The following is a 21,727-nucleotide window of genomic DNA, read 5'->3' on the forward strand; positions in this document are numbered from 1 at the left end:
ATTGTTGCCCAGGCCGGGGGTACATGATGAATTGTGGTGGAGATGTGTTAAAGGGTCATTCTAGTCTTGAAAATGTCCCCGACCTCCGAAGATCAATACTCCTGTTTACATGGAGATAAAGCGAAGCAGTTTGGTAATTACACGGTTGACAACCACATCTCCGAGCTAGAAAAGATCTCAGTGTAGTCATCATTTCTTTCCTCTGCTACTATTGGTAGCTCATACAAACTGCACTGCACAGCAGGGGGCGACAGTGAGTGCAGGAGACTCCTTTATTATGGTAAAGGCAATGGGAAGCCTGTGTCCGTGTGTTACCACTTAGGCTGCTTTTGACTCCACCTGAGTTTTGAACTTGAATAATGCACACAATGTAAAGGAAGATTAAACACAACTAATACACACAGTGATGTCACAGTACAGGGATAATAAACACAGTGATGTCACAGTACAGGGATAATAAACACAGTGATGTCACAGTACAGGGATAATAAACACAGTGATGTCACAGTACGGGGATAATAAACACAGTGATGTCACAGTACAGGGATAATAAACACAGTGATGTCACAGTACAGACATAATAAACACAGTGATGTCACAGTACAGGGATAATAAACACAGTGATGTCACAGTACAGGGATAATAAACACAGTGATGTCACAGTACAGGGATAATAAACACAGTGATGTCACAGTACGGGGATAATAAACACAGTGATGTCACAGTACAGGGATAATAAACACAGTGATGTCACAGTACAGACATAATAAACACAGTGATGTCACAGTACAGGGATAATAAACAGTGATGTCACAGTACAGGGATAATAAACACAGTGATGTCACAGTACAGACATAATAAACACAGTGATGTCACAGTACAGGGATAATAAACAGTGATGTCACAGTACAGGGATAATAAACACAGTGATGTCACAGTACAGGGATAATAACCACAGTGATGTCACAGTACAGGGATAATAAACACAGTGATGTCACAGTACAGGGATTATAAACACAGTGATGTCACAGTACAGGGATAATAACCACAGTGATGTCACAGTACAGGGATATAAACACAGTGATGTCACAGTACAGAGATAATAAACACAGTGATGTCACAGTACAGAGATAATAAACACAGTGATGTCACAGTACAGGGATAATAAACACAGTGATGTCACAGTACAGGGATAATAGACACAGTGATGTCACAGTACAGGGATAATAAACACAGTGATGTCACAGTACAGGGATAATAAACACAGTGATGTCACAGTACAGAGATATAAACACAGTGATGTCACAGTACAGAGATAATAAACACAGTGATGTCACAGTACAGAGATACTAAACACAGTGATGTCACAGTACAGGGATGATAAACACAGTGATGTCACAGTACAGGGATAATAAACACAGTGATGTCACAGTACAGGGATAATAAACACAGTGATGTCACAGTACAGGGATAATAAACACAGTGATGTCACAGTACAGGGATAATAAACACAGTGATGTCACAGTACAGGGATAATGCACATTGTGATGTCACAGTACAGGGATGATGAACACAGTGATGTCACAGTACAGGGATAATGCACATAGTGATGTCACAGTACAGGGATGATAAACACAGTGATGTCACAGTACAGGGATGATAAACACAGTGATGTCACAGTACAGGGATAATAAACACAGTGATGTCACAGTACAGGGATAATAAACACAGTGATGTCACAGTACAGAGATGATAAACACAGTGATGTCACAGTACTGGGATGATAAACACAGTGATGTCACAGTACAGAGAGTAATAAACGCAGTGATGTCACAGTGCAGGGATAATAAACACAGTGATGTCACAGTACAGGGATAATGCACATAGTGATGTCACAGTACAGGAATGATAAACACAGTGATGTCACAGTATAGTGATAATAAATGCAGTGATGTCACAGTACAGGGATAATAAACACAGTGATGTCACAGTGCAGGGATAATGCACATAGTGATGTCACAGTACAAGGATGATAAACACAGTGATGTCACAGTATAGTGATAATAAATGCAGTGATGTCACAGTACAGGGATAATAAATGCAGTGATGTCACAGTACAGAGATAATAAACACAGTGATGTCACAGTACAGGGATAATAAATGCAGTGATGTCACAGTACAGGGATAATAACCACAGGGATAAACATTTTTATAGGCACCATTATTATTGACCCACTGAGGGGCTCTTTGGTCAGCAGTGATTGACGTGTCTCAGCCACGTCCAGGGTGAGAGAGGTCAATGATTCTGATTGTTTAACCATCTCCAAGACCAATAATCAGGGCAGCGATTTCCCAGTGGCAGTTTTTGCAGTACATTTAGACTTGCAGAAATGCAGAGAAAAGGTTGGAAAGTGAGAGCCTCCTGTCGGCGATCCCCTGAATTATCTGCTGCGTCTATCTGTCAGAATCCCTGGTATATTGGGGTCCGGATGGTGCGCTGGCTCTGCGCGGACGCCCTGCTCAACCTGTTTTGGCTCGGTCAGGTGAGCTTGTTGCAGGCTACAATCTTTCCATGAAGCTGCGCACACAAACACCACTTCAGTTTAACTCTTTCATTCATGCATCCTTGTATTGTGCATTAGAGGAAAGGATTTACTGTGTGTTTTATTTTCACTTCTTTCTGTGATGTTTTGTATACATGATCCGGGGGCGACAGTTTCAGAAAACCACTCAGGGGCCACACAGATTTTACGGTCTGTACCAGTTTGTCAGACGTCAGCGCTAAAATCAGTCGTTTGCCAATTTGACTGGTGACGTTCTCCCAAAGAGCTGTAGTTTATGCCACAACCTAGGAGTAGATTTTGCAGAAACGGAGGAGTATTTGTTTGGCCCCCAACAGTTCTTAAAGGGGTTCTGCAGCTTTTAAATAGTTTTTGACTCTCTCCGACTACACAGCGCTTCTAGTCTGTAGCCATGGGGACACATAGGTGGGCACAGGAGCTGCAGACACAAAATAGTGGAAGATTTATTAATAGAGATTAGTGGCTTCATTTTGCATTATAGATGCATTGCAGTCATAAAAAGGTGGACGTGGTCTTCAGTTCTTCCTGTTTTTACATGGACACAGGAATATCTTGTGGAGAGCAGCACGTGGCTGCCTTACCTTCGGTTTCCCTATAAAGGCTCTTCTTGGAGTAATGGCGCTAGTTCCTCGCCGCAGTGTTATAGACTTGATTCTCGGAGCGGTCTATCTCCGGCCGCAGGCTCCGAAGCTTTCCCCCTGCGAGCTCATCAATCATCAGCCTCATTTCTTGACCATGTGGCCCAGGACCTTCATTGTGGTGTCTGTACTCGCCAAGCCTCCCCCTTCCCCAAAAACATCCCTTGTGTCTATTATACAAGCAGCGTATAGGGAGCGCAGCAAACCCCTACATGTCTGAGGGGGACCTCCGATCCCCTCCCCCAGGTGGTGACTACGGGGTTAGAAGGGGAAAGAACGATTTATGCTTCTCCTCCATACAGATCACTTGTTTCGTCCACAATTTTTAAGGGATTTCCAGTTATTTGAACGAAATGTGTAGTCGTACCTTTAAAGGGGTTATCCCGTGAATAAAATAATGTAAAAATTAAAATCAGACATCCTATAGTACATGACACTCTTTCTAACAAAGCTAGAACCAGCCCTGGACCTTACATGGATCCAGAGATCTCCACATTCATTGAACCAGTTGTTCTGCTAGATTTATTTCAAGTGAACAGCTTAGGGGGCGTGTCCTTTCTGCTGGCAGTTGAAGTATGGAACGGAGCATGTGCGACCATATCAGTGAGCAGGACAGGGAAATTAGAAGAAATGCAAACAGCAGGTGGCGCTTTATAGATAGATTTTATTGGATAACTCAGTAACATTCTTAATTACATGCAGTTACAAATGTATTCCAATCCAGGTGCTGGTTTGAAAAAAATGTATTAAAAATGTTTTTTTTTGGGAGAACCCCTTATTTATCCTTGGGACAGGGCCGTTAGTGTGGGCTCAGTGGTGGTCCTAGCACCCCTGCCGATTTAACAGAAGGAGCCCACAGCAAGCGCTGCATCCTATTGTTCAACCAGGCACAGCACTGTACATATTGCTGTGGTTGTGCCTGGTGCTATTCAGTTGATACAGAGCTGCACTACCTAGCACAGCCACATCTGTGTGTGTGGCGCTGTACCTTGTAAAGATTGAAGGCCTGTAAGACCCCTTTATAGTCCATGGTAGTTACAGAAACAGTGCCGTTGTGTCATAAATGTCACTAACAAGTGACACCAGGGAAAAATGTGTGACAGCTGGGAAGCCAATCATGAGAAGGGAGTCCCCTGTATGAATGGACCAAACGCAGCAGATAGGACACACCACTGAGCTGTAATAGGAAGAGAGCTGCAGCAGAAAGGACACACCCCTGAGTTGTGATAGGGAGAGAGTTGCATCAGAAAGGACACACCCCTGAGCTGTGATAGGGAGAGAGCTGCAGCAGAAAGGGCACACCCCCTGAGCTGTGATAGGGAGAGAGCTGCAGCAGAAAGGACACACCCCCTGAGCTGTGACAGGGAGAGAGCGGCAGCAGAAAGGACACCCCCTGAGCTGTGATAGTGAGACAGCTGCAGCAAAAAGGGCACACCCCCTGAGCTGTGACAGGGAGAGAGCGGCAGCAGAAAGGACACCCCCCGAGCTGTGATAGTGAGAGAGCTGCAGCAAAAAGGGCACACCCCCTGAGCTGTGATAGGGAGAGCGCCACAGCAGAAAAGACATGCCCCCTAAGCTCCCAGCCTGAAGAGAATCTAGCAGAGCAAGTGTGGCAATGAATGTGGACATCTCTGGACCCATGTGAGGTACAGGGCTGGTCCTAGCTTTATCAGAAAGATATCGTCATGTACCGTATGTTGTCTTTTTATATGACTCTTGATATCACCCCTTTGTTTTCTTTGTCATTTTCTTCATAGGAAAAGCCTGAAAAGAACAAATAAGCACCTACTGAAGATTCTTCTGGAGGTGGTGAAGACGACGGGCGCAGTGGAGGAGACTATAGGGCGGCATGTTGTTGGCCTGCTGGACAAATCTGGAAGACGTCAGTCTACTTCCAAAGTGCATGTCTGGAGCCCCGAGCCTGACGACCGCGACGTTGTGACTCCTTCTGCCATCACTGTGACTGGTAAGGCCTACCCCACCGCACGGCACAGTTATAGGAATGCCCAGCACTGTACATAAACCAGAGACATGTACATCTATATTGCAATTTTGGTTCCTCCAAATGGAGTTCTTGTTTTCTGCAGAAGTGATACTCGTTCTCCTTGTGGAGACCCAGCAGCCGGTGTGGCGAGTCTTACAGGCAGTGCTTCCTGGGAAAATGCATGCAAATCAGACATCTCTAATCATTTACGTTACAAGGAATTAAAGGGGAAGCGCCAATTAAAACCTTGCTATACACCGTCTAAGACCGCTCATCCAGGGCACGCTAGTACCATGTAGCAGATTTGTCACATATCCATACAATTCCATGTATTGTATGCTGATTTTGCTGCAGATAAACCCGATCCACGTGTAATGTATGGAATCCACGCTGTCGATCCACACAGACTCCTCCAAGGCTCGGCATGAGCTAAGATGTGCACAGTAGCAGCTTTTACTGTGGAGCTCAACATGATGACATTTTCAATCACAACCCACACAAACTGTATCGCTGAGGGCAATGTTACAGCAAAAAAAAATAAAAAAAATCTATTCTAACTTTTATACTGTGGCCCACATAGAAAAGTGCTTTGTTCTGTAAAATAAAATAAAAAGTTACAGAACTGTTCAAAAAAAGTTTCAAACGTTTTAGGCAGATAAGGGGAAAATGCTGCAGAATAACAATGCCTTAAAAAATTGAAGTGTTAATAATTTATTTGAATTTGCAAAATGCAAAGTGACTAAAGAAAGGAGAATTCTGAATCCAGTCCGTATTTGGTTTGACCTCCCTTTACCTTCAGAGCAGCACCCTGTTCTTCTAGATACACTTGTGCATCGCGTTCTGTCCGCATTTTTTGCGGCCCCATTGAAATGAATGGGTCCACATCTGATCCGACTAAAATGCGGATCTGATGCTGCCCCGAAAATATCAGAGAGAAGCAGCCGCTGGAGGGTTTGTGCCAAGATTCAAACTTATCCCATCTACAGCAGTGGAGGTCCGACTGATTTCAAGATGGGGGTCCATGTCCCCGATTATGCAATAGAGTGGAGATCGAGCGTGCCCTCTCTGTGAGACTGCTGGAGGTAGCCGGCCGCTGTACTTGGAGGAGAGGTGAATGGAGCCGCAATCTCGACCTCTACTCCACCCATAACGGGGAACGCAGGACCCCCGATCTCACCATCAGTGGGATCCCAGGGTTGCTATAAGATCCTCCATTATGGCCCGTGTTATTCCTGTACATGTCAGGACCTGACACTGGAGTTACAGGTGACTAACATCACGACGTCAGGGATATTGCCTAGCAATAATAGGATCGGATTCTGGCAGCGTTCTTGGCGGAAGCTCAGGAAATCGCCTTGGGAGAGTTTAGACATTGCACTCGCTGCAGATCATTATATCAGGTGAAGGATCACAGGTGCAGTGACCACAGGTTGGGTGTGACCCCTCCAGCAAATAAAGATTGTTCAGTGTCTAACAAAAACATATACCATTTTCTAATATCTCTGCTTGCTGTCATTGTTTGACATTATTCCAGGTATAAATCTGTCGTGGTCACTTGATGGTCACAAAGATGCACCCTTTGTTACAGGGCACAGGTCTGAACACTGTGCTGTATTTAGTCTTTCACTTGGCTGTCCATCACATGACCCAGATAGATATTTAGGGTGCCCGAACATGCAAATTGCCATTACTTGCCGAGCCGCACATGTACTCGCCATCAACAATATCAAGTACAGGCGCAGTCCAGCAGCCAGCGGTAATCTGCATGCGGACTGGGCCTTACCATCTACAGGTGCCCAAACTGTCCCAAAATAAACTTGAATAACAGCAGCAAGCAGAGATCTTAAAGGGTAACTAACCTTTCATCCAGTTTTATTTAAACATGTTATAAATAACCTAAAAATAATTTTTGTAGTATATTTTATACTGGGTGCCCATCGCTCTTTGGAATGTCATTAATGTATGGACTCCACCGGAGGGACTGGTAGAGCAGGGACCACCGCAAACAACGCTGCTCCTGCCGGTGCCCCCTCAGCATGGCTAAATCCTGGCATAGTACATCAGTACCCTGTCTGCGCTCTGCATAGCGCATCGGTACAGGGTTTCTCCCTAGAAAATTGAAAGTGAGACCACTGCTAAGCCCCGCCCCTGAGGACCCAAAACTATACTTCCCTTTATAAAAATTACTGTAACAGAAATGGGGACACAACCTAAATATTCACCAGCATTCTTTCTGTAGATTTCCCCCCAAAATAGCAAAAATATGAATTTGAAAACAAAGCTGCATGAAAACCTAACTTACTAAATATCATGGGAGACGAATCCACAGTACATTAGAACGGGGATCTGCAAGCTCTGGCGCTCCAGCTGTGGTAAAACTACAACTCCCAGCCTGCACACTTGCTCAGTTCAATGTATAATCAGTGATGCTTTAGGCTTTGTTCACATTGAATGCCACGTGTTCCCTTTTTACAGCATTAAGGACTAACAGGATAGGACTCCATCTGTTCGGGACCCTCAGCTCTTCACCAGAGTGGAGAGCGACTAGAAAGAGCGTCCCCCTCCTTGGAGGACCCATCCTGTCCTGTATCACACAAACAACACATCCTCTTGAATGGATGCGGTGTAATACTTCATTTCCACTGTGGTGGCACTGCAGAGCTATTGAACGCTTACTGCCCGATTTCTCCACAGATCACTGCTGATCGCTGTGGGTCCAAGCAGGACACTTCGTGATCTGCTCCTTGTCAATGATCCTCCTCACAAGTAGGGATTGTCCAAAGCAGGAAACTCCATTAAAAGGGCTGCTCTGTGCAAGAGCGCCTCTACCTCTACAAACAGCTGATCGATGGGGGTGCTGCCAAAAGTCAGACCCCCTGTGCCAGCTGGACATGATTCGGGCAGATTTATTGGCTGTGGATACAAACACAAAGTTTCTATTCACTGAAAGCAAATACAGATGAGTAGAATTGTGCAAATTTGAGCACACATAATATTAGAAATTCAATTACTAAAAAAAAAGGGGCCCCTTTAAATTCCTTAATCTTCGCACGAGCAACTGATCGGCACGGGCGCCGGAAGTCGGACCCCCGCCCATCTGATATTGATGACCTATCCAGGGGGTAGGTCATCAATATCTCTGCACTGCACAACCCCTTTAATGTTGGAGTTAATTGATGCCAAAATGTATCCAGATCCATAATTGTATCTCTAGCCAACGATCGACTAAGCGCTTAATGTGTGAACCGTATTCCTGCAGCGGCGGGCACGGACACGCTCACATAATCAATCTCACTCTGGAAGTTTTGTTCTTCAGCTCGGGGAAAGATTTTTACAGCGCGCTCCCTGAGCAGACATGAATCATGGGAGGCACTAATGTGTATCCCGGGAGCAGCGCATCCATCTGTGCGCAGGAAGGTTCCCACGTCAGTATCTCGCCATCGGAAATCAATACTTGATACATGGGATATATTTTTTTCTCCTCTTTCTTCCATTTAAAAAGAACAGATGCAACAAGTGATTCTTGAAAAATGTAACTGTTCTTAACCCCTTCAAGACTGGGGGATTATTTTCTTTTTTTCCGTTTTCATTTTTTACTCCCAGCCCTTCCCAAAGACATACGGGTTTTATTTTTTTCATTCACATAGCCGTATGAGAGCTTGTTTCTTGTTCCGTAAATCGCGCCTTTCTAACCGCACCATTTACCGTTATGTACAATGTCGTGGGAAGTGGGAAAAAAAATTTCCAAATAGGGTGGAATTATAAAAAAAAAACACCATTCCGCCACAGTTTTATGGGGGGAGAAGGGTTTACACAGTTTCCTAAGCGGTAAAACTGACTGGTTACGATTACGACAATACCCCACATGTAGAGTTTTTTTTGCGTTTTCATAATGAAAAAAATAAAGTTTACATTTTAGAAAAAAACTTTTTTTCTTTTGCATTGCCATATTCTGACCCCCATAACTTTTATATGTACAGAGCTGTGTAAGGGCTCATTTTTTGCAGTGTGCGCTGTACTTTTTATTGATAACATTCTGGGATTTGCCTGACTTTTGAATCACTTTTTATTAAATTTTTTGTGGGAGGTGAATCGAACAAAAAACGGCGAATTGGCCATTTTGACTTTTTTTTTTCTGTTTCGTCATATGAGATAATAATTTTTAGATTTTACTAATACGGGCATGATGTATTTTTGTATTATGTATTTTTATTTAGATTTTTTATATATAAAAAACAAACAAAAACTATAACAAACCATTAGATAGCTTTTCTCATAGACTCCAGGGCATTAGCATTGGAGTCTATTAGAATTGCACTGCGTTTCTGTGGAGCCCTGTTACAGTAGGAGCTAGTGTGCGGCAACCATGTACCTCTCCTGAGTACAGAGTCTGCCGCACACTACGTACAGCTCCCCCAATCCTCGCCGGCAGGGGGGGGGGGGAGCGCCAAAGCAATCTGAGGGGTTTAACCCCATGGCATCTGAGGGGTTAAATGTGTGCGATCGACGTTCTCGGTGATCGCCTACATTAGTCCCAGCAGAGGTTGCACTACTCCCCTTACCATATTTGAGGAGTAGCCAAGGGAGGAGTATGAAAATTGCAGTCATATATATATATATATATATTTAGCCCCTTCGCCACCAGCGTCATACATGTACGGCGATGGGCAAACATGGCTCCCGCTCGCACGTGCATCAGGCACCATGGCTGGCGGGTCTCTGCTGTTTCAAGCAGCAGAGACCCACGGCTAATTAACATGACCGGCTTCCGGGCTTCTTACCGACATCCTCTGCGGCCAATGAGGATGCCGGTAATTGATTTAAATGCGCTAGTTCTCGCTGAAGAGACCCAGGGCATTTAAGCTGACATTCTTATTTTGGCCAGCAGGTGGCAGGCCAACATAAGAAATGAGGAATTCTGATATTTAAATGGATGTAAAAACTCCATGAATATTCAGAATTAAAAACAAAAAAAATCGATTTTGTAGGCTCAAATACGAGCTTCAAAATCATTACAAAAAAGTTTTAAAAAAAACACAACAAAACAAACAACTTTTAAAATAAATAAAAAAAATACAAATATAAAAGTTTAAATCACCCCCTTTCCGTATAATAAAAAAAAACTAACAAAAAATATAAACGTCATGGGTATCGCTGCGACTGAAAACGCCCATACAATTAAAGTATAATAAAAATATTTCCAATACTGCAAATGGTGTAACAGAAAAAAGGGTCAAAATGGCTAATTTACCATTTTTGTCATTGCTTCTTTTACCCCAAAAAAGTAACAAAATGTGATCAAAAAGTCACACACTGCAAAATGGTATGAATAAAAACTACAGGTTGTCCCACAAAAAATGAGTCCCCCCACACAGCTCAGTAGATATAACTTTAAAAAAGTTATGGGGGTCAGAATATGGTGATGTAAAAAAAAATATATATATTTTTTATAACTTTAAAATTTATTTTTACATAATTTAGCCTTAAAAAACCTATACATATGTGGTATCGTTGTAATCATACTAACCCAGAGAATGAAGGGCACGGGTCAGTTTTGCCGCAAACGGAACACCGCAAACGGGAATTGCATTTTATTTCCAATACCATTTTAAATTGTGGCATGAGAAAGAACAACTTGTGCCTCATACAGCTATGTGAGCAGAAAAATAACAAAGTTATGGCTCAAGGAAGATAAGGAAATGAAAAAAAACTCCAGTATCCTAAGGGTTAAACAATGCATTTCTGCAGTGACCTGTAGGGGGAGCATAGGAGATTACTGCATACAGGTGTATTCCTGATTTCAGCGGGAGCTGTATAAATCCATATGCTTGGAGCCCCCTCTAGTGGCAGCTGCCGAAAAAACACAAATGTACTGTTTCTTGTTTCTGTTTACTGTGGGAAGGGGATCTTTTTCAAGGAAAAAAATAATATAAATCTAATCTTTACATAACCAGAACAACATTTTGGATCTTTAACAGAACTTGCATATTAGCACAGAATAATGATGGCAGAAAAACCACAAAGTTGGTGTAGTCTGCATTTAATGTGTTATTTTGTTATTCCCAAGTACGCACAATTGATGGACGGTAATACGGACATTTATATCTATTAATTGTGAGGGGTGAGGCCTGGAGGGGAGCTGCTGGGCTCTATTACATGGCAGGTCCTTCCCCTCTAGTGAACTGTGTCCCTGTGCCAGCTGGACGGGATCAGGGCAAATTTATATGCTGTGGATAGAAAGATAAGAGTTTTCACTGACAGCAAACAGAGATTTTAAGTAGAATGGTCAAATTTCAACACATATATTAGAAATACATTTACCAAAAAAAAAATAAAAAACTGAGAACGCCTTTAAACTCCTTAGTAGTGATGAGCGAACTTCTGTTTTAAGTTCGGCGTCTAAAGTTCGGCTTCCGGTTAGCGGAGAATCCCGATCTGGATCCGGATATGGATTCCGACTTCCGTTGTGGTCCGTGGTAGCGGAATCAATAATGGCCGATTATTGATTCCGCTACCACGGACCACAACGGAAGTCGGAATCCATATCCGGATCCAGATCGGGATTCTCCGCTAACCGGAAGCCAAACTTTAGACGCCGAACTTAAAACAGAAGTTCGCTCATCACTACTCCTTAGTCCTCCCTCAGTAAGTCCAGTGTATTGGCAGTCAGTGAGGGGACGGTTTACATCTCTCCTTATTGCACGGCAAGACCACTTACTGTTATCTCACATATATATTCTTATTATTATAGACAAATTTACCACCCTAACTCCTCCCACAGTTATTACACTACATAGACAGTAATATACCGAAACGTGCGGATTGGTCCAGATTGGTGTGCTATTACTTTGTGGAACATTTCACTTAATGGTTCACAAAAATTTCGGCGTTTTTCTGGCAAAATTGGTCCGATAAGAATGAATAGTGGAATGTTCAGAGTGGGAGCTGACAAAAGCTGGAGTGTGAGCTGAAAATCAGGACATGATTTCTAAACTGCCACCACTCCCTCATCTTCAAGCCCACCTACTCAAAACGTTCAGCTATCCCTGCTGCCACTAAAAATGTCCACGGCTAAGCCATAGTCCTGATAGTTTTCACAATATGACCATTTGTTTGCAACTCACGCCGCCCATTGACATTCCTTGAAACTCCACTCTAGCCACCTCAAATTTGTAGGACAATTTCTAAACTGCGACTGTGCCTTCATTTTATATTTCAGAGAACTACTATGCAGAAAAATGTAGGTCTGGGTCTTGTGATTCTCACAATATAAAGCTCTTCATGTAGGATTTATAATTTTTAAACTACAACTGTTTGACGATGGCAACCACCAGTGAAGTGAGCAAGTTGGAGGAGTTTGTTTTTAACCGCTCTTCTCTGCCCTTGCTGTAGAGTGAGTTGCCATAGGAACCCAGGTGTGTGAGCAGCCAGCAGAATGACGAAAGCTAGAGTGTGAGCTGAAAAATCAGGACATGATTTCTAAACTGCCACCACTCCCTCATTTTCAAGCCCACCTACACAAATCGGCTGCTAATGTTTTTATGAAAAATGTAACTGTCAGGCACTTTGGGCAACAACATTGCAATTAAATGTGCTATATAAATAAATAAAAGTTGAAATGCATTTCTCGCTCTATCAAGCTTGCCATGTGCACTTTTTAATATTTGATCAATCAATTAGTTAGTGTAATATTGACTATCTTTACTCACTCCAAACACTCCACAGAGTTACTCTGCCCACTCCATAAAGTTTCTCTGCCCAGTCCAACCTTTCCACAGTTACTCCAGCCACTCAAGCCACTCCACCCAGTTACTCCGCCCACTCCAGACTACTGGTGGAGGCATGAACATGTCACACAGTTTCCCCAGAAATTGTAGCTTTTCTAGTTTCTATTATTTCTTCTCACACGTGTTTATTCTGGGCAGTCGGTGCAGTTATCACAGTGTACACTGTGTGGCGGTGCAGTTATCACAGTGTACACTGTGTGGCGCTGCAGTTACATGTATAGTAATGCCAGCACATCCATGAAATACCGGCCTCTCTGTCTTTCTCTCTCGCCATCATTTTCTGTCTCTGTCTCCTTGTTTTTCTCGTTGTCTCTATATCTCTCTCTCTCTCTCCCCCTCCCCCTCTTTCTCTCTCTGTCTCTCACAGTTCCTTTCTCTCTCTCTCTTTCTCTGTCTCCCTTTTCAACCTCTGTCTCTGTTTCTCTCTGTGTCTGTCTCTTTTTCTTTCTTCCCTCTGTCTGTTTCCACCTCTTTCTCCATCTCTCTGTGTCTCTGCCTTTCTCTCCCTCCCTCCTTTTTTTTCTCTGTCTTCCTCTCTCTCTTTCCTCTTCATCTCTGTCTGCTCTGTCCCTCTGTTTCTCTCTTTCTCTGTGTCTGTCTCTCATTTTCTCTTTCTCTTTGTGTTTCTATCTCTCTCTCTTTTTTCCTTTCTGTGTGTCTCTGTCTCTCTATTATCCTATCTCTGTATGTATGTCTGTCTCCTGCTGTCTCCCTCTTTCTCTCTTTGTTTCCATCTCTCTTTTCCTTTCTGTGTGTCTCTCTCTGTGAATGTTTCTCTCTCTCTCTCTCTCTCTCTCTCTCTCTCTCTCTCGGTCTCTCTATTTTCCTACTCCTGTATGTATGTCTGTCTCCCTCTCTTTCCCTCTGTCTCTGTTTCCATCTCTCTCTTTTCCTTTCTGTGTGTAACTCTCTCTGTGACTCTTTCCCTCCCAATCTCTCTCTCTCTCTCTCTCTCTCTCTCTCTCTCTGTCTCTCTATTTTCCTATCTCTGTATGTATGTCTGTCTCTTGCTGTCTCCCTCACTTTCTCTCTCTTTTCCTTTGTGTGTATCTCTCTCTGTGACTCTTTTTCTCTTAATCTATCTGTCTCTCTCTTTTCCTCTCTATCTCCCTATGTATGTCTCTGTCTCCCTCTCTTTCGCTCTGTCTCTCTGTGTTTCTGTCCTCTCTCTCTCTCTGTGTTTCTGTCCTCCTCTCTCTCTCTCTCTCTCTCTCTCTCTGTGTCTCTCTCTTTTCCTCTCTATCTCTCTATGTCTGTCTCTGTCCTCCTCTCTCTCTCTCTGTCTGTCTCTTTTCCTCTCTATCTCTCCATGTCTGTCTCTGTCTTCCTCTCTCTGTCTTCTATAAGGGTATTGGACACTTCCTGATAATGTGAGAAATGCCATATACCGCCATGTCCTGACATGGGAAGCTCTAGAAGTGGCAAACCCTTACCCTGTCATACACCCTGACACCCCACACTCCGCCGCCCATGTGTCCCCTCTGTACACACTGACTGCCAGGGTGGCCCCATGATGTGCCCACTCCATGGGCAGCTGCAGCCAGTGTAATCGCCCCCTTCTCTAGGCGGGGTGGTCAGTGACCTCCGCTCCATTCATTTGGCAGCATATCCCCGTGTCCTCATGTGTACCACTGGTTCATCACCCGTGGCCTAGGGGCATCCATTCCATTGGTGCCATTGCATCCTAACGTGACTTGGGCGTGACGATGTGTGTGATGTGCGGGCACAAGATCTGACAAGTGCTGGCTGAAGATTTGGCATATAAATCAGGAGCCGTGGTTAATGAGAAGCTCCATATGTAGAGCAGGCAGCAATAAGGAGACGGCATATGTTATAGGAGAGCTCCGCCTGCACCCATCTGCCAATGTAAGAAACTAGAAGCAAATTATCCAAATATTTGTAGAGATCAATAGGAAAAAATATGGAACATACGAATCCTGACGGCAGATGTATGGAGCGAATGCAAATTAGTTTATCTTCATCTTTAGATTGTTTTTTTCTTTCCTTATATTAAGGGGGATCTCCGCTTTGGACAATCCCTACTTGTTAGAAGGGACTCTTGACAACACACTGATCACATAGTATCTTCCTTCTGGGATCCTCAGTAATCAGTGAGGAAACCTGGCAGTAAGTGTTGAACTTCCCTGCAGCGCCACCACAGGAGAAATGAAGTATTACACACTGTCCATTCATATCAATGATTTTTCTATGTGATACAGGACAGGACGGGTCCTCCAGAGCAAGAGACGCTCTTTGTAACCGTTCCACACTCTGGCCAAGAGATGAGGATCCTGAACAGAGAACCTTTCCCCCGTATAACTTACAGTTGCCTAATAGAATGTATGAAAATCCTAATTTAAAAGGATTGTCCCATTATAATATCAACAAAATAAGGGATAAGTGTCCTACCCTTGGGGACCCTGCCTATCACGAGAACAGGGGCCCTTGCTCGCTACCATTCAGAGTTAGCCAAGTGCTCATACTCCGCAATATCCCGCAGGCCCATAGAGTCAAATGGACCCATATTCATGTCTGCCTCTCCGTTCAAATGGGGGAATATGTGCCCTTTTTTGTGATCAGCTAGGACCCCAGCGGTCAGACTGACGCCACTCAGATACTCAGGGGGGTAAGGTTGTTGTAATGGGGCACCCCCCTTTAAGTGAATTCCTGCAATACCCATGTGCCTGAGGTCTGATGCTACTGCCCCATAGGGCAGATTTTTTAAAACAAAATGCACATGTAGATCTATTGAGAATTTTGCTGCGCGTTTGCTGCAGAATTCGCCTGTGAATTGCAACAGATGAAAATCCCCAATGTAAGGCCCCATGCACATGACTGAATTTTTGGTCCACATCCAATACGCAATTTTAAATTTTTTCTGTGGATCAGATGGCGGACCCATTCATTTCAATGGGGCCACAAAAAGCCGGCAGGATGTGGTGGATCCTCTACTGTCTGCATGGATGTGGTGGATGCTCTGCTGTCTCCATGGATGTGGTGGATGCTCTCCATGGATGTGGTGGATGCTCTGCAGTCTCCATGGATGTGGTGAATGCTCTCCATGGATGTGGTGGATGCTCTGCAGTCTCCATGGATGTGGTGGATGCTCTGCAGTCTCCATGGATGTGGTGGATGCTCTGCAGTCTCCATGGATGTGGTGAATGCTCTCCATGGATGTGGTGGATGCTCTGCAGTCTCCATGGATGTGGTGGATGCTCTGCAGTCTCCATGGATGTGGTGGATCCTCTGCTCTCTGCATGGATGTGGTGGATTCTCTTCTTTCATGGATGTGGTGGATCCTCTGCTCTCTGCATAGATGTGGTGGATCCTCTGCTGTCTGCATGGATGTGGTGGATCCTCTGCTGTCTCCATGGATGTGGTGGATCCTCTGCTCTCTGCATAGATGTGGTGGATGCTCTGCAGTCTCCATGGATGTGGTGGATCCTCTGCTCTCTGCATAGATGTGGTGGATCCTCTGCTCTCTGCATAGATGTGGTGGATCCTCTGCTGTCTGCATGGATGTGGTGGATGCTCTGCTGTCTCCATGGATGTGGTGGATCCTCTGCTCTCTGCATAGATGTGGTGGATCCTCTGCAGTCTCCATGGATGTGGTGGATGCTCTGCAGTCTCCATGGATGTGGTGGATGCTCTGCAGTCTCCATGGATGTGGTGGATGCTCTGCAGTCTCCATGGATGTGGTGGATGCTCTGCAGTCTCCATGGATGTGGTGGATGCTCTGCAGTCTCCATGGATGTGGTGGATCCTCTGCTCTCTGCATAGATGTGGTGGATCCTCTGCTCTCTGCATAGATGTGGTGGATCCTCTGCTGTCTGCATGGATGTGGTGGATTCTCTTCTTTCATGGATGTGGTGGATCCTCCAGTGGGATATATTTTTGAGGGAGCTCAGAATGAATAATACATTGACAACTTCAATTATTTCTTCTGCAGCCAGTCCTGATGACGGTGATGTCGGTGTTGGAGTAGAAGGTGCAGCACTTTGGTCAGTAGCATCTGAGGAGGAGCTGGATGTTGCCCTTCAGTTCACAGAAGAAGGATTTTCAGGGGCAGATCTGAGTCCTGATGAGGAGGCTCAGATACTTAACATCAGCACCCGGCTCCAAGCTGCTGTGGAGAAACTCCTGGAGGCCATTAATGACACGAGCAACCAGGTATGTCGAGCGGCTACAATTCAGCTGCCTTCTTGTATCTGTTTCTGACCACCAGCATGGCTTCCATAGGCATGGTCATCCAGCGTTCCCGGTCTCCTGAATGGCATCGGCTCATGGAGACGTGGTTCGCAGTGGTAGTGTTCCCGAAAATTGCAAGTGAATTTATTTGTTGTAGTTTTTTGTTTGCAATTTTATTTCCCATAAGAAACCATTGACATTGCCCAAAAATCACACTACATGACTTCTTCGGGGACATCCCAGGCCCCATAGAACGTAGCAATGGTGCCACTGACCTTATTTCGTGGACACTGGCTGGTGTGACGTAAAGGGCACCACCCGTGGACTTGCATAAATCCCCTCTTAGGAGTGATGGATTGTGCTTTACCGGGGCCATAGGCTGCATGGGCACCTGTGCCAGACAAGTGTGTGAGCGGTACTGCATACAAACTGTGGACACGTGTGCTGCTGCTGTTTTTGAAAGAAAGCTGATTTTTTTGTTTGTTTGTTTCTAAACCGTCACAACTCGGGTTAGATGCAATCTAATAGAGAGTAGGGTGCAGTGTTATTTTCTTCGGTGGGCCCTTTACCTAATTAGTCCCTGTTGTTGCCCCAGCTGCACATGTGGTATGTCTGCCCTAGTGCTGGAACACCTGGTAGTCTGACAGGAAAAGCTGAATTTGGCTGTGGTTGTTGAAAATCGCATTATTAATACAATTAACATTATCCTCAGGATGGGTCATCTGTTTCCTATCTGTTGGGGTCTGACTCCCGACAATCCCGCCGGTCAACTGTTTGGCTAGGTCTACACGACGACATTTTGTTGCACTAATGTCGCGCGACAATTTTTATAATGGCAGTCTATGGTGTCGCACTGCAACATGCGACATGCTGCGACTGCGGCGCAACAGTCACAGAAAATTCATTTGAGATGGATTTTTCTGCGACTGTTGCGTCGCAGTTGCAGCATGTCGCAGTGCGACACCATAGACTGCCATTATAAAAATTGTCGCGCGACATTGGTGCTACAAATGTTGCAGTGTAGTTGTGCCCTATCTATCTCGCGACAAATGTCGTCGTGTAGACGTAGCCTTAGAGAGGGGCCGGATATATGGAGTTCGGACCGCGCTTCTGATCAAGGCCAGTGTATAAGTTCTTATTCCTTCTTCCTTTAACAAGAGAGCCGAGGGCTGCAAATATCCTTTGGATGGATATCCTGCAACTAGTAAAGATTATAATAGTGTAAGTCCGTATGACAAAATAACCTGCACTGCACAGATTATACTCACACAATGCTGTAGAAGACAAGGCGTGAATACAATCCCTCCGTAGCTAGTTGTTCCTGTTCTATCAGAACAGCCACGTTCTCATGCAATCCGGCAGGATCCACACGCGGACTCAAATCAGGTATACCTCAGATGAATCTACAGTTATTTTCTTTGAATTCTTAGAAGTTTCTGTGAACAAAAGTGGCTTCTGCAATAGTGAAGCTCCGTTGATATTTGTTTAAAAGTTTTTATTTGTCCATACTTACAAGACAACTTTTTAAAATCAGCATTAAAAAATCCCAGCGTCTGCTGTTTTTGCCCGACCCGGGTTTCACTCCTAGAGCTTCGTCAGGTGCCCCTGACCAAGCTCTAGGAGTGAAACCCGGGTCGGGCAAAAACAGCAGACGCTGGGATTTTTTTATGCTGGCCTTGATCAGAAGCGCGGTCCGAACTCCATATATCTTACCTGTTCAAAGTGTGATTGATCCCACATCACTTTTTCGGACCTGCTGCATAACATTACTGCGGACTGGTGACAAATTTATTTTATATTAGAGAGGGGCCGCTGCTCTCTAGTGCAGCTGCCTCCAAAGAGTATAACAAGCACAGCGCCAGTTCATTGTATAGTGGCTGTGCTTGGTATTGCAACTCACTCCCATTCATTTGAATGGGACTGAGCTGCACAAAGGCAGTGTGACCGATAAACGTGAAGCCACAGGCCGAGGAGGAGGACCAGTGTTTATGCAAGTGCCGCAGGCCCTCTAAACAGCTGATTGTTGGGGGATGGTAGAAGTCAGGCCCCCGTTAATCTGATATTGATGGCCTTTTTTGTCCATAGGTCATCAATATTTTAGTCCCAGAAAAACCCTTTAGCGTCCAAATATGTAATCGGCTCCCAGTACAGTAACACTCCTCATGTAATGCTCAGCGGCACGGTACGGATGATTTCATTAATACCATGCATCGTTACCTTTCTGGGAATCTCACCAGATTTACATAAAATGAGAGCCGGGGAGGGTAATCATTATGTACATGACAGGTTATGCTTCCTATTCAGGGCCAGATGTAGCAGTGCCGAGTTTACCTTTCAGCAAATACCTTTTTGTGACAACTTTCTGTATCCTCACCTGGAGTCAGGAGACGCTGCTCCGTTCTGCTGCATTTATTCATCATTGCTTGCTATTGCATTTATTTACACATTCATTTTTTCATTCACTTATGCATTAATTTATTAATTCTTAGTTTAATTAATTAAAGGGGTTGTCCAGTTTCATGATATTAAAGGGCATCTGTCAGCAGTTTTGTCCCTATGACACTGGCTGACCTGTTACATGTGCACTTGGCAGCTGAAGGCATCTGTGTTGGTCCCATGTTCATATGTGCCCGCATTACTTAGAAAAATTATGTTATAATTTATGCAAATGAGCCTCTAGGTGGGGTATAAACCACGATCTGCTGCCCAGTCTCTACTTCCCGTTCCCTCCTGACACACAGGAAGTGACTGCTCAGCCAATCACTGCCTGAGATGGGTCACCCACTGCTTGGCTAAGGCTTCGCTCACATCAGCGTTCAGCCTTTCCGTTTAGGAGCAGGAGAACGGAAAGGACGGATTCAGCACATAACTGAGCTGAGCGGAACCTAAGGACCCCCATAGACTATAATGGGGTCCGTTAGGTTTCCGCTCAGAGGATGATTTTTGAAGCGGAGATAAAAGTCCTGCGAGCACAACTTTTGTCTCCGCTCCAAAATCTTCCTCTGAGCGGAAACCTAACGGACCCCATTATAGTCTATGGGGGTCCTTAGGTTCCGTTTGGCTCAGTTATGTGTGGAATACGCCCTTTCCGTTCTCCTGCTCCTAAACCGAAAGGCTGAACGCTGATGTGAGCGAAGCCTGAATAGGAATTTCCAGGAAGTAGAGTCTGGTGGGAGAACGTAGACGGCCGGGTATCAGTATGGGGTGACCGTAGTATCCAAAGTTTGCAGGAAAAATCTGCACAGAATCCATGCAGAAATTGATCTGCGGTTTTTAAATCCCCAGCCTGTCAATTTGTGCAGTGGATTTCCAAAGTGGACTTCACCCCTTGCAATGTGGAGGATAGAATCAGCAGCAAAATCCACATGTAACTCATGAGATTTAGGCCTCATGCACACGACAGTATTTTTTCACGGTCCGCAAAACGGGATTCCGTTGTTCCGTGATCCGTTTCCGTGTGTCTTCCTTGATTTTTGGAGGATCACCAGACATGAAGGAAAGTGAAAAAAAATCTAAGTCAAGTTTGCCTTGCAAATAATAGGAAAAAACAGACACGGATCACGGATGACAATCTTGTGTGCATCCGTGTTTTTTCACAGACCCATTGACTTGAATGGGTCCGCGAACCGTTGTCCGTGAAAAAAATAGGACAGGTCATATTTTTTTGACGGACTGAAAACACGGATCACGGACGCGGATGACAAACTGTGCATTATCCGAGTTTTTAACGGACCCATTGAAAGTCAAGGGGTCCGCAGAAAATCACGGAAAACGGAACAACGGACACGGAACACAACAACGGTCGTGTGCATGAGGCCATATGGGCAATTTTTTTTATTTTACCCTCAGTTTTCTCATACCAGTGCCCACTGAGTGCCTGATTATGACATATTTAAAGGGCTATTCCAGGATTTTTGTTTTGATTGCCTATCCTGCTTATAGGTCATCAATATCTGATTGGGGGGGCATGTGGGTCGGACCTCCCCAGTCATATGCTGGTCAACGCCGCTGAATAACTCTTGGTACAAACATATTCGCGCTATCTGTATGCATAAGGGAATGTTCACACAGAGGTTTTTTTTTGTCATCTGATGCTGCGCCCAAAAAAAAATAAACGCTGGCAGCAGGGCAGAAATAGCCGTGCATCGTTTTCAATGGGAGGCTGCACTGCGCCTTATTCGTCTGCGGTTTATAGCTGCGAGCGCTCCACAAAAGGACATGCCCTCCCATGGCGCGTTGTCCGAGCGGACGCCGTTGGAAGCCACAGTGGTTGTCCACTGCGAGCAAATCCGCAAATTAAGCGTGAACATAGCCTAAATTTGACGTCCCGTCACCTCCATGCGGTTGTAATCCTGTGACTGCGTCCAGTTACGGGATTTAGTGGGGCTGCCGTCAGCCAAACGATCGCATGGTTTGGGTTTTTTGTATACTCTAACACAATGTTTGCCCTTTAATCTGTAAGGCGAGTGACAACTGTGATGTGGACAGGTATTCGTGGGTGTATTGCATTACTTTGTGCCTGGAGGCTGGCTATGCGGCATTGTTGTG

General features: G+C 44.7%; 1 protein-coding gene across 10 annotated transcripts in view; it reads left to right on the forward strand.

Moving 5' to 3' along the window:
- Positions 1–21,727, forward strand: part of AKAP9 (A-kinase anchoring protein 9) — a 241,452-nt gene that overhangs the window by 127,580 nt on the left and 92,145 nt on the right. For all 10 annotated transcript variants that reach the window (XM_044292951.1, XM_044292944.1, XM_044292945.1 and 7 more), the window contains 2 exons: positions 4,978–5,186; positions 16,941–17,161. In XM_044292951.1, coding sequence (XP_044148886.1) covers positions 4,978–5,186; positions 16,941–17,161 — 430 coding nt within the window. The remainder of the gene's footprint in view (positions 1–4,977; positions 5,187–16,940; positions 17,162–21,727) is intronic.

Source organism: Bufo gargarizans, chromosome 5 (assembly GCF_014858855.1).
Source record: "Bufo gargarizans isolate SCDJY-AF-19 chromosome 5, ASM1485885v1, whole genome shotgun sequence".
Taxonomy (NCBI): Eukaryota; Metazoa; Chordata; class Amphibia; order Anura; family Bufonidae; genus Bufo; species Bufo gargarizans.